The sequence below is a fragment of the Camelina sativa genome, chromosome 3 (genome assembly GCF_000633955.1).
Source record: "Camelina sativa cultivar DH55 chromosome 3, Cs, whole genome shotgun sequence".
Classification (NCBI taxonomy): Eukaryota; Viridiplantae; Streptophyta; class Magnoliopsida; order Brassicales; family Brassicaceae; genus Camelina; species Camelina sativa.
In genome coordinates this window covers 641,564-653,019 of record NC_025687.1, presented here as the reverse complement: position 1 = coordinate 653,019, position 11,456 = coordinate 641,564, and the positions used below count along the sequence as shown (strand labels likewise).

Genomic DNA, 11,456 nt, shown 5'->3' with positions numbered 1-11,456 from the left:
ATGATGATCTCCCTGCAGTCAGTGAGACAAACAACACATGAAATTAAAAAAATCCATCAATCAAGGGAGTTCGCAAGCCTTGTATATATAGGTGTTGTATAGTTGTTGGTGGAACATTTAAGATCCTATTTTCTCAGACGTGTCATACTTTCAACGTAATCTTATAGATAAGTAGAGGACATACCTTATGCTCTTCTCCGACAGAGAGATTCCGTAGTCCACCAGCAGCTTCGTCAGCCACAAGTCAGTTCATTGACTTCGCCAAACCAGCTAGAATTCTGATTCTTCCTTGTTCAACGACAAACTTTGCAATAGCCTTAAAAATCAGATAAAGAAAAAATCTTAGTGTGACCAGTCAAAAGTATCAAAATCACTTAGTCTGTTTGAATTGTAAAAATAGTTTCAAGACGCCATAAAAAGTCTCATAATCAGAAAAAAAATCAAACTGATTAGTGAATAGTGGAAACTGAATAAGATAACTCACCTGCACAAGTGTTTGGCATGACGCAAATAAAAGCTAAAAAATTATATGATCACACACGAAAAAACACAAAACAAAGAAGAAGATAATTACCAGGTCGGTAGAGCTCTGAGGCCATCTAACTGAATTGATGAGCAAAGATTGTTCCCCCTGGTTACATAAATCAGATCACCAATCTATTAGCATCCAACAGGAGAGACCAAGCGGAAACAAAAAGAAACAAAAATCCAAGCAAGATTTCAAATACCAAAATAGACATGTTCATCAATTCATCTAAAATAAAGGGTTAAAACGCTAACCTGCTGTTCCGGAATTAACTCTTGCAGATGCGACTTCAGGTCCTGCATTGCCACCATAAATACAAAATGAGCAAAAGATCCCAAGCAGCGGGTACAATATAATAACAAAAAAAAGTAAATATCATTCTCTCCATCATTAAGGCTCCAGGAAACCCTAATTCTCCATATAACGTACCTAGAGAGAAACATAAAACCTCTAGTAGGGTTACACCACCAGGAGTGATGAAAGGCAAAAAGAGAGAGAGAGAGAGAGAGAGAGAGAGAGAGAGAGAGGAAATCGAACCCGAATAGAAGAAGGGCGGCACCATGTTCGAGAATTACGAGCGCCGGAGAGAGATTTTAGGGTTTTGAATCCGGCACCATCTCTCTGATTCCGTCCGATTTGCTTCTCCGGCGGGGCCAAGACCTAACAAACAACTGTTGTTGACTGACTTGTGTTGTTAAAGAAAGAATAGAAGATGACCGGAGAAAACCGGGTTATTGGTTATCAAATTAAGAAGAGAGAAACACGTGCCGGTTATTGGAAGTTATAGAAAGAGGTACAGGTCGATAGAGCTCTGCATCTGAAGGCATCTAACCGGATTGCTGAGCGAAGATTGATCACCCAATGGATTAGCATCAAATACGAGACAAGCCCCTAAAAAGATGTAGTGATCAAATGCATATAAATCAGATACTTTCCTTAGCAATTGGTGGATATGAAAGTCCTGGGGACAAATAATGTTCTTACCAAACTCCTAAATTAAGCACTGCATCATCCAACTCCTGTGGCTTGTTAGTAGCTCCTGTAAAAAAAAAACATTACAACATCCAAGTAAAAATGTAAATGATTAGGGCAAGCAACAACAGAATATATATGCCAACAGAGTTAAGAGTTAAAATTTAAAGTAACGAGCAGGAATCATACCAATGTCAATCACCCGAGAAACTAGCTTTTCAAGCCTCACCCACCTGAATCAGCACAGAAAAATCACTTAGTCCGTTTGAATTCTAAAAATGATTTCAAACGGACCAAGTGTTTGAAATTGGAACATACATACCTGCGTTCTATAATGTCAGAGGCAGACACAACAATCTCCTTAGTTACACACGTCGTTTCTGTAAGAGAAAGAGAAAAAAGTGAGAATTTCAAACAAGAAGAAGAAGAAGAAGAAGAAGAGAGAGAGAGAGAGTACCAAATTGGCTCTCTCGTGTTTGATTTGCTTCATCTCTCTCTCTCTCTCTCTCTCTCTCTCTGATTCCGTCCGATTAGCTTCTCCGGCGCGGCGAAGACAAAGAAGGGAAGACCCAACAACTGTTGTGTTAAAAAAAGAAAGATTAAAAGATGACCGGAGAAACCCGGGTTGGTTATCGAATTAAAAAGAGAGACACGTATCGGTTATTGGAAGTAAAAAGAGAGAAAGAGAAAATACGTACCTTGGTGGGTCTCTTGGTTGCTCTTCTGCTGATGGTTGTTATTTGGTATATAAAAAAAAAGCCCATTTGTTGTTGTCCGAAGCCCATATGTCTTCTTGATCTGTTGACACGAGAAAAACAAAATAATATAAGATAACCGGATAAAAACCGGGTTATTGGTTATCGAACTAAACGAGAGAGACACGTATGGGAAATAATTACCAAACCGGGGCTCTGCTTTGAGTCTCTTCCGCCGTCGAACTTGTAGGGATCCCCCGCCGCCGCCGCGTTCCTAAACCACAACCAACCTTGAAACAATCGAAGGAGAAGAAGAAGAAACAAGATTCTATCATATTCATCCTAATCGTTTCAAACTACTAATTCGCGCACTTAAAATCTGAAGAAGTACAAGTAAGAAAGAACCTGAGCTAAGGCAGTGCCGGAAAAGATACGGAGGCTGTGAGGCGTTCTTGTAAATCTGTAAAAGAGTGACATGAAATGTCTGTTAGCCATTATTAACGAGAAAATAAATGGAGCAAACAATTGAAAAACTCAAAGCAGCTACGTGAAGAGAAGTAAGTTACCTGTAGGCTGTTCTGTTCAAGGAACACGTTGCACTATCTTGCAGCTGAGCATAGATCACACCATCAGAAAAAATGTTTAGTCTTGAATAACAAAACAACACAAGGAACAGATAAATAACCTGAGATACGTATGGCGTTAACTTTGACGACAACGAAACGAGCTCAAAATAAATCGCAATGGAGAAAGTCACCTACATAGCACAAGCAGAAAGCACGTCAGTGAGCATTTATTTATTGAGCTATTAAGGCAACAAAAGAAAAACCAATTGAATATGTGACGCAGATAAGANATCATATTCATCCTAATCGTTTCAAACTACTAATTCTTGCAATTAAAATCTGAAGAAGTACAAAGTAAGAAAGAACCTGAGCTAAGGCAGTGCCGGAAAAGATACGGAGGCTGTGATGTGTTTTCGTAAATCGAGTCTTCCAAACGTGTCCTCGAAAACCTGCAAAAAAAGCAGCTACATGAAGAGAAGTAAGCTACCTGTAGGCTGTACAAGGAACACATTTCACCCAAATCAGCACCAAGTGAATATGTGCAATTAAAACCGTCACCAATCGATAAGTGATGTAATGACTAAAATAAGTAGGCCCTGAAATATGATATGTTCTTGACTAACCTTGAGAAGTGCTGCATACCAGATCGGTAGAGCTCTGCATCTGAGTTGCTGAGCAAGATTGTTGTCCCTGGTTACATAGATCAGATAGCCAATCTATTAGCATCAAACACGAGACAAGCCCCTGAAATAATGAAAAATATAGTTGTATCAAGTCAACACACTTAGAACGGGAGGAATGAGGACTTGGTATATTCAATATGTAGGATCTAACCACGTAACTATAACTATCAATGAGGTTTCTCATATCAATCCAGTCATACCTCTCATCCCACCACCAATAACCTTGCTTGCTTCCTGAAGAAAAAAGACACAAAAATCTCAAGTAAATCCACAATTACAGAACTAAACTGGTAAGACAAGTGTTTGAAACTGTAACCTGAGCTATAATGTCAAACAAAGCAGCAGACACAATCTCCTTGTATGGTTCTAGCTTCATACGCAAAGCACCCACTTTCACAATGTTTCTTTCTTCTCTTCAAACCCTTGCTTGCATCCTGAAGAAAAAAGACACAAAAATCTGATGTATATCCACAATCACAGAACATAGAGAAACATAAACTGGTAAGACAAGTGTTTGAAACTGTAACCTGAGCTTCAGACGCAATCTCCTTGTACGGTTCTAGCTTCATACGCAAACCATTCACTTTCACAATGTTTTTTTCTTCTCGTCAAACCCTCACACACATTAATCTCGATGGTCTGCATCAAAGAAACAGAGATATGTAATGTCACTTATATAGAAAGAAAAAAAAAATCGATTAAGAGGAAGAAGACTACCTGAAGATGTAGCGCAGAGAAGACAACGATCCACCCACAGAGCAAAGCATCCTCCACAATCTAAAATAACAGATCCAAGAGGCAAAAATTACATGAACATAATAACAAGATCAAACACTAGAACTATGTGCAGCATGAAAGATCTAGAGAAAAAAGAGGGGGAAGAGACATGGCGTTGTGCATCAGGTTACTAAAGGGGAAAGCATCAGATTACTAAAGGGAAAGAGGAACGCAAACCTGAATAATTAAATCACATGTCCAGCCATGTGCATCAGAGGAGCTCAAACTTAAGCATACCACCTAAAAGCAAAGTCATCGAATGATCATCTGAATGTGAATACATCAAGAGAATCTAAAAAAAAACACAATAAGACACAGGAGAAATCATACGCAAACCATTCACTTCAACAATGTTTTTTCTTATCTTCAAACCCTCCAATGCATTAATCTCGGTGTCTCGATGGTCTGCATCAAAGAAACAGAGATATGTATTTTGACTTGAACATAATAAGGTCAAACAAGGATCATCAAACGCTAGAAATATGTGCACGATGGATGATACAGAGAAAAAAGGGGAAAGAGAAAGAGGAACGCAATACCTGAATGATTAAACCACATCAGATAGAGATGAGTTTAGAGCAAGGAACCTGTGAGAAGGCTTGAAGACAATAGCATGGATTAGCAATACGTCATGATTGGATCATGGTTTGCTTCCAAAAGACCTGCAAAAACGAAGACAGAAACATAAGGAACAAAACAAAACAAGAAAACAAGTAAAAAGACGTGGTGTTAAGAGGAAGAAAAAAACCCTAGAAGACGTTAGCAGATCAGAAGAAGAAGCGTGTCCATCAAAGCCGTCACTCTCATCTATCAGAGAGAAGCATCCAAAACCTGAAACAGCATAACAACAAGTTAATTTAGCATGAGTTTAGAAACCAAACCCTAGAAAAGAAACAAACAAGTGAAAACCCAATGATCGGTTCAGAAGAAAACACAGACTGAGTTTTAAAAGAAGAATAAGCGAAACCGCTGAAGACGTTAGAACAGAGGAGATGAAGCGTTTCCATCAAAGCCATCATTGATCGATAAAAGCCATCATCCCAAAACCTGAAACCACATAACCAAAAAAAAAAAGAAAAACAAGTAAACCGAAGCAACCAAACCCTAGAAAGAAAGAAACAAAAAAGCAAGTGAAAATCCAAACGAGAGAGAGACACGTCCCGGTGTTGTGTAACAAATCCGGCTCTGGGTTGGGTCTCTTCCGCCGTCGTGTTGCTATTCCACAACCAACCTGAAACAATCGAAGAAGAACAAGATTCAATTCATCATCATATACAAAACCGTAGCGATTCATAAACCAAACCCTAGAAAGAAAAAAACAAAAAGCAAGTGATCGGTTCAGAAAAATAAAAACCAGAGACCTGAGTTTTAGAAGAAGAATGTGATGTGATAAGAACACCACCACCGTAACGCTCTCGGAGAGACGAAATAAGGAAAGATCATGCGATGTTATAAGAGATGTAAAGAGAGTGACTATTTTATAGATGAGGTATGTATGAAAACTATTGTTGTCGGTTTAGCTATTTCCTTTTTTCTATTCCTATTTCCTTTGTTTTTATTTTTATTTTCCTATTTTCCTATTCCTTTCTTTGATCATCTAACAAAACAGATGTAAAAGGCTCGAAAAATATAAGCCCATGATTTAAAGAACCTACACTTACATTATTTTGCCCCATGAGGCCCAAATCAAATTGAGGGTGTCGATTTCACAATTCAAAAAAGAATAGGGGCTCTATACATAGGATTTATAATTTAAAGGGGTTAAATGATATGTTATTAACCTGATTGATTTCTTCGGTTTGGTTTTTGTTCCTTCGGTTTAGAATCAGCCGCTAGCTACTCCTCCACTGTCTACAAGCAGTCTCAAAGCCAAGGTCGACTGTTTCACAGAAGGCATCAAAGATACAAAACTATATATTATAGAATTAGACGAAGGAGTTACCTCTTTATCAAATACCACCAAAGCAGCTCTGATTGATCTCAGTCTCTCCTCTGTTCCGTTTTGATTTCCCAGACAAAAGGGGAAGGAGACGAGAGGCTCCAGAAAACGACGACGTCTTATAAACTAATGCCAATGGACCCTAAATAAATAAATAATGAGGTGGGCCAACTAACACCAAAAGCCCAATTCCTAGAATTAAACAGGCCACACCGATCATCTTCGTCATCATTCACTAATCAGAGAAAGCCCGACCATTGACCAACAACATCTGAGCGCCGGAGAGAGTGGAGGGTGTTAAGGTCAATTCAGCTAACACTTGCACCGTCCGTAACTCCGTATTCCGTATTAAGAAAACATTTTTTGGTGTGTGATAAAGTCAAAGTATAAATGTCACAAGAAATGAACAGAGGCAGAGCCAAAAAGGAATGATGAAGAAGAAGAACACAAGTCACAGAAAATTTCATAATCACAGACGTATCACCACAATCGTTTTTGGAAACTTTCTTCTTAGGATTAAGAGGATACCAAACAGTGTCAAGAGATTGATTCTTATAGTTGATCACTGATCTCTAAATAGCGGTTTAATTGGCAAGAAGTCGTTTAGGTTTTTCAATTCAGTCTGGTCCATCACCACATATCCACATATATAATAAAAATAATCGTTGGTCCACTCCAATCCTGAGTTGTAGTTATGATAACTCACGACGAACAGAAAAGGCTTTTGAGGTTTTTCAATTCAGCATCTCGGTGAATTTTTAAAATAAAAACTATAAGGTCATGATATTTTTGGATCAAGTTTGATTATAGGCCATAGAGTAAAGCTCAAAATCCCAAATTAAATACAACCCGATTTTGTTTTCCTCTTTTTCATTATGTGGGACTAATGAACAAACTCGGATTTTTTTGAAAACCCCAAGTTTTAAATCACTAAAACCCCTACATTTCAACTACTACTCACAATTTGTCAAACCAAAATCTGAGTTATAATCTATATATAAATCCATATATGATAATTTGTTTTTGTAGTCACCATTATTTTAATTATTATTCAGAGTGTTTAAAATATTTCTTCCTCCAGTAAAGATAAATTTTTTTAATTCGCCGCTTAATGAAATTAACTAATCAATTAATCGAAGAAGCATTAAACAGAGTTTGGTGGGAAAATGCTCAGGGTTGTTGACAAACAAAACTCTCAACCCCACAATCATCGGCATGAGCCCCACTCTTTATATCTCGAAATTATCGTAACTCTAAACTCCCTTTTCTAATAATCTTTTCACAATTATCTAATCACGAAAAATAAGGAATAGTACTAGTTATAACTTACAACTAATTAAATAATCATTTCGTCTATAAGTCGTTGTTATCCTATGCTACGTTACGTCCTCGGTTTATCCTAAGATCGTTGTCATAGTAACTCATACTATTTGATTATTTTATAACATTTTTTTTTCGTAAATATCACTAATAATGAAAATTGAGGCTTTACAATAAGAAAACTACAGATAAATAACATTAATATATGATAATACCTTCTAACTAGGTAATAACATGTGCTATTGCACATAATGAAATTTTTATTTAAGTTATTACATTTGTAAATATATTTATTTAATATAACATTTAAATTTAAATTGGTTTGAATTCATCAAGTTATGAAAATTTCAAATAGTAATCGTGTCACCGTAAATTTTAGATTGACATGATAACATATTTGGATAGAATGTAAACCAAATTAGTGATTGTTAGATTTTTATAAAAATTTTGAACTACCAAATCAGATAAATATCGTAACAAACAAAAACTACATGAACCAGATAATTTAAATAAAATTGTTAACTCGGTCAAACTCGTCCGCTAAACCATCCCGCAACGGGTTTAAATATATTGAGCAGCAATATAACTTTGCATCTGTCTCGCTTAAATTTGTGAGATCCGAGTGGGTTACAGATGCATTTCAATAAATTATTTTTCTAATATATAAAATATATTTAAAGGTTAAAGCTTAAATTTAATTAATATTAATAAAGTTATGTGGTAAAGTTTTTAAGAATAGCATATTTGTTTTTTTTCCCAAAAACACAATGACATATAGTTGTAAATAATAAATTTAAATAAAGCTAAATAATTAAATGTGTTTCAAGCTTTGTGACTACGACATATCAGCTTTTTTAAGAGTGTGCTTCTCGATCAGATAAATATCAGCTTCTCTATTAATATATAGGATATAATTTATATAATTGTTGTCTTTAACTGTTCTCTTTTAGACGACGTTTACCATATATAGTATTTTGTATAAAAATAGTTAAATACTGATATGTACCCTACAAAAGGTAAATGCATTTTGAAAATGCTTATAAATACAGTAACACCAAGATATATGCTTTTGATCAAGTATATAGTTGTAAGAATGCATGTAATTTATTTTAGAGTTTTGACTATGAATGTACGGCCAGACCCGTTGTAGATATCATCAATGATGCATGTACATATCTATTGGTCACACAAAAAGATAATTACATATATATATATAAAAAAATAGTTACAGTATCGAAAAAAACTTAAAAGAAAGTAAATTAAGCATATCGGTCACACAAAAAGATCCTAATTAAGAATGAACAAAACTACCCAGATTATTTTTTGTTGACAAGTCCATTATTACCGGCCAAGATCAAGTACTTATCTCTTCTCGTGAGGTTGGTGCACTCGAACCCCAACGCATTCCCTATCGTATGCTGCACGTGATTAGCCACCTCGAACTTAGATTTTCCATTATCAGGTTCTCGACACGTGGACGAGTGGCCACCAGAGATAGGGTCAAGCAATTGAACGGTGTAGGAAGGGAAAGGATTCAGAAGGAAGAAAATGGGATCAAAGGCCTTAAGACCACTAGCCGTCGTGCCATAAAAGAAACTCACATGCGAGTCAATAGCAACCGGTACGATGACGTCACTAACCTCGGAGAAAAGTGGACTAAACCGAAGCAAGTAAGGCTCTCTACACGTAGTCCCTTCCGGACAAACCACGAGATCTCCTTGGCTCAACAATCTCTCCATGGCTTGACCATCCGTGACTCGGTCACGAGTCAATCTAACAGTCTTGATCGGAGCTAGAAGCTCAGATAATCTACTTAGGCTATAAGTAACGGCCTTGATGTTTTTCTTTCTTAGAGCGTATGAAATGTAAAGTGGGTCTAGTAACGTTCTATGGTTACACACAAAGAGACAACCTTTGTTTCGGCCGGAAGAAACTAGGCCGTTGTGGTTGCTGACGGTGAGAGTAAGGTGGATACCGCCAAAGGCCAGAAAAGGATTGGCTACAGAGTAAGGCAGGTTTAGGCCGACGACGATTCTTGCAGCGGCTAATACGGCGGCGTATGGGGCCCACATGAATAATATGAGTGTGTTTAATGGTGTTGGCTTGATGGCTAAGCGACCATCGTGGAAGATCAGTGGTTTAGGGTATTGATCTCGTGGTAAACTTTCCCAGCTTTTCTTATCTGAATTTCTGACAAAGTAAATCTCCTGCTTATGAAAAAAAAAGGATTAGAGAAGATCAACATATATCAGTTGAAGTGGACCTATCCTAATTATATAAAAAAACTACTTAGTAAATAATTCATGGTATGGATTATATACAACTATATATACAAGTCATAGTCGATGCATGGTTTTTGCTATTAATTGCATCAGAACTTAATATTTCATTTCCAAAATTTCAAATAAGCATTTACTTGCTATAATAGTTTGATTTGTGATATATTGTACTAGATTACAACAATTCATAGTCAATGGTTTTGGAATTAACTGCATCACAGAGTATAACTNTGATATTTTGTTTGGTTCGATCTATTCTACTAGTACTAGATAATATGAGAGCGTCTCTCGCAAATTAGCAAATATAAATATGTGACGACTAAGAGCACCATTACTCCAGTCCCCTCGTAGGGTTGCTCATAAATTAACTAATCATATAATTAATACAAAACTAATTAAAGCAACTCACTTACAATTTAGATAAAATCCCTGTTTTAAAAATCCCCGCCTAGCATTGATTATGCCCCGTAAAATTATTAGGCCCACCTCTCCGCNTTCAAATAAAGAGCCACATTTAAAACCAAAGAAATTATATATTGGGGACATATATCTAAATTTAATATCGAGTATATAAAACGTAGACTAAAAAAAACTTCAAACTATTTAATTTACTATCGAGATTCCATGTGCCAGAATTTTTCTGTAGTTTTTTCTGTAAACAGAAAAGTAACATAAGGGTTTGTCTCTATTTGTCGTCCAGGAAAATATAGTGACGTCTTTTAATCTTTTTATAAGACGGTTAAGACCATCACAATTGTTGGGTCCGAAACCTCAATAACCAAAAATATTCACATAAAAGGAAAAAAAACAAACTAGAGCACTTTAGATTATTTATTTATTTATATGTCTCAAAAATATACTCCCTCCGTTTAGATTATTTATTTATTTATATGTCTCAAAAATAATTTACCTGGCAAAATTGAGAGAATAAAGATCTGTGACTTGACGAGTGAAAGGAAGTGATGCCAATAACATGACCACTGCTTACTCTCTCTTCTTGAACCAATTTATCAAAAGCAAGCTCACGTTTCTGTTTAGCTTCCATGATGCCTAAGTAGTAACCACCGGCCATTTTCATCTCTCTCCCGACTACAACTTCAATCTCCAAGTTATCTTTTAAGAACCCATCAATCATAACTTGTGGCAAATCACTCACACCAATTCTCTTTCCCCCTCTTTTTAGAACCTCGAACATCTCGAATCCAACATCTTCTAGAAAATACTTGGGCAAAACTGATTTTCCGGCTCGTAAGCTTTCCTTTTTAACTCCGAAGAAGCTCAACATCACCATCGTCTTCAAACCCATCTCGTAGCTCATCAAGCATATAAATGGATAAAGAATGAAGAGGAAAAGCGACCTTATCACTCCTCCTGCTTCAAAAGCTACGACCATGAAGTAAGGGAACAAGGAGTTTGATTTGAGTAGAGCTCCTTCGACGTTAAAGACCAAGGTGTGAGGTGATAAGTCGTGAGCTTGGTGGAGGCCGTGAGAAGGGCATTTTTGGTATTTTTGTTTAGGGTTACGATGACACCAACGACGGAGAATGAAAAACCGGTACAAGAAGATGACAAGACCTCGAAGAGTCGAGATCTTATTATTACCGGACATGGTTTTTGATTCTTTTGACCTCTCTTTTTCTCTGATTACTATATTATATAGATGTTGCTGGTTTCTAGACTCTGCATGTTGAGGGAAACG

The 11,456-nt window shown here is 36.6% G+C and overlaps 1 protein-coding gene and 2 long non-coding RNA genes across 7 annotated transcripts in view; all 3 read right to left on the bottom strand.

Moving 5' to 3' along the window:
- Positions 1–1,191, bottom strand: part of LOC109131589 — a 5,798-nt gene extending 4,607 nt beyond the window's left edge. For both annotated transcript variants that reach the window (XR_002037185.1, XR_002037184.1), the window contains exons 1-4: positions 1,064–1,191; positions 781–822; positions 575–631; positions 185–316 (exon numbers count right to left, since the gene is read on the bottom strand). This is a non-coding gene — a long non-coding RNA (uncharacterized LOC109131589). The remainder of the gene's footprint in view (positions 1–184; positions 317–574; positions 632–780; positions 823–1,063) is intronic.
- Positions 1,300–6,254, bottom strand: LOC104759730. Of its 4 annotated transcripts, none has more exons than XR_002037186.1 (22): positions 6,162–6,254; positions 6,001–6,070; positions 5,159–5,450; positions 4,968–5,050; positions 4,759–4,881; positions 4,550–4,624; positions 4,397–4,459; positions 4,160–4,219; positions 3,970–4,081; positions 3,759–3,876; positions 3,643–3,676; positions 3,383–3,503; positions 2,879–2,950; positions 2,760–2,803; positions 2,599–2,653; positions 2,398–2,483; positions 2,197–2,296; positions 1,956–2,074; positions 1,821–1,878; positions 1,688–1,731; positions 1,511–1,565; positions 1,300–1,417 (listed from the first exon to the last, which is right to left on the bottom strand). It is a non-coding gene; the product is annotated as an uncharacterized LOC104759730 (long non-coding RNA). The 4 variants fall into 4 exon arrangements; XR_002037187.1 differs by having other exon boundaries at positions 2,398–2,467; XR_002037188.1 differs by having other exon boundaries at positions 6,001–6,098; positions 6,162–6,248.
- Positions 8,669–11,437, bottom strand: LOC104759725 (probable glycerol-3-phosphate acyltransferase 2). The gene is made up of 2 exons (XM_010482621.2): positions 10,668–11,437; positions 8,669–9,685 (listed from the first exon to the last, which is right to left on the bottom strand). The coding sequence occupies exons 1-2, from the start codon at positions 11,364–11,366 to the stop codon at positions 8,795–8,797; spliced, it is 1,590 nt and encodes a 529-aa protein (XP_010480923.1). The 5' UTR covers positions 11,367–11,437; the 3' UTR covers positions 8,669–8,794.

Coding starts and splice junctions, on each gene's coding strand:
- LOC104759725 (XM_010482621.2), bottom strand. CDS start 11,366: ATGTCCGGTAATAATAAGATCTCGACTCTTCGAGGTCTTGTCATCTTC. Junction 9,686..10,667: donor TATTCTCTCAATTTTGCCAG/GTAAATTATTTT, acceptor TTTCATAAGCAG/GAGATTTACTTTGTCAGAAA.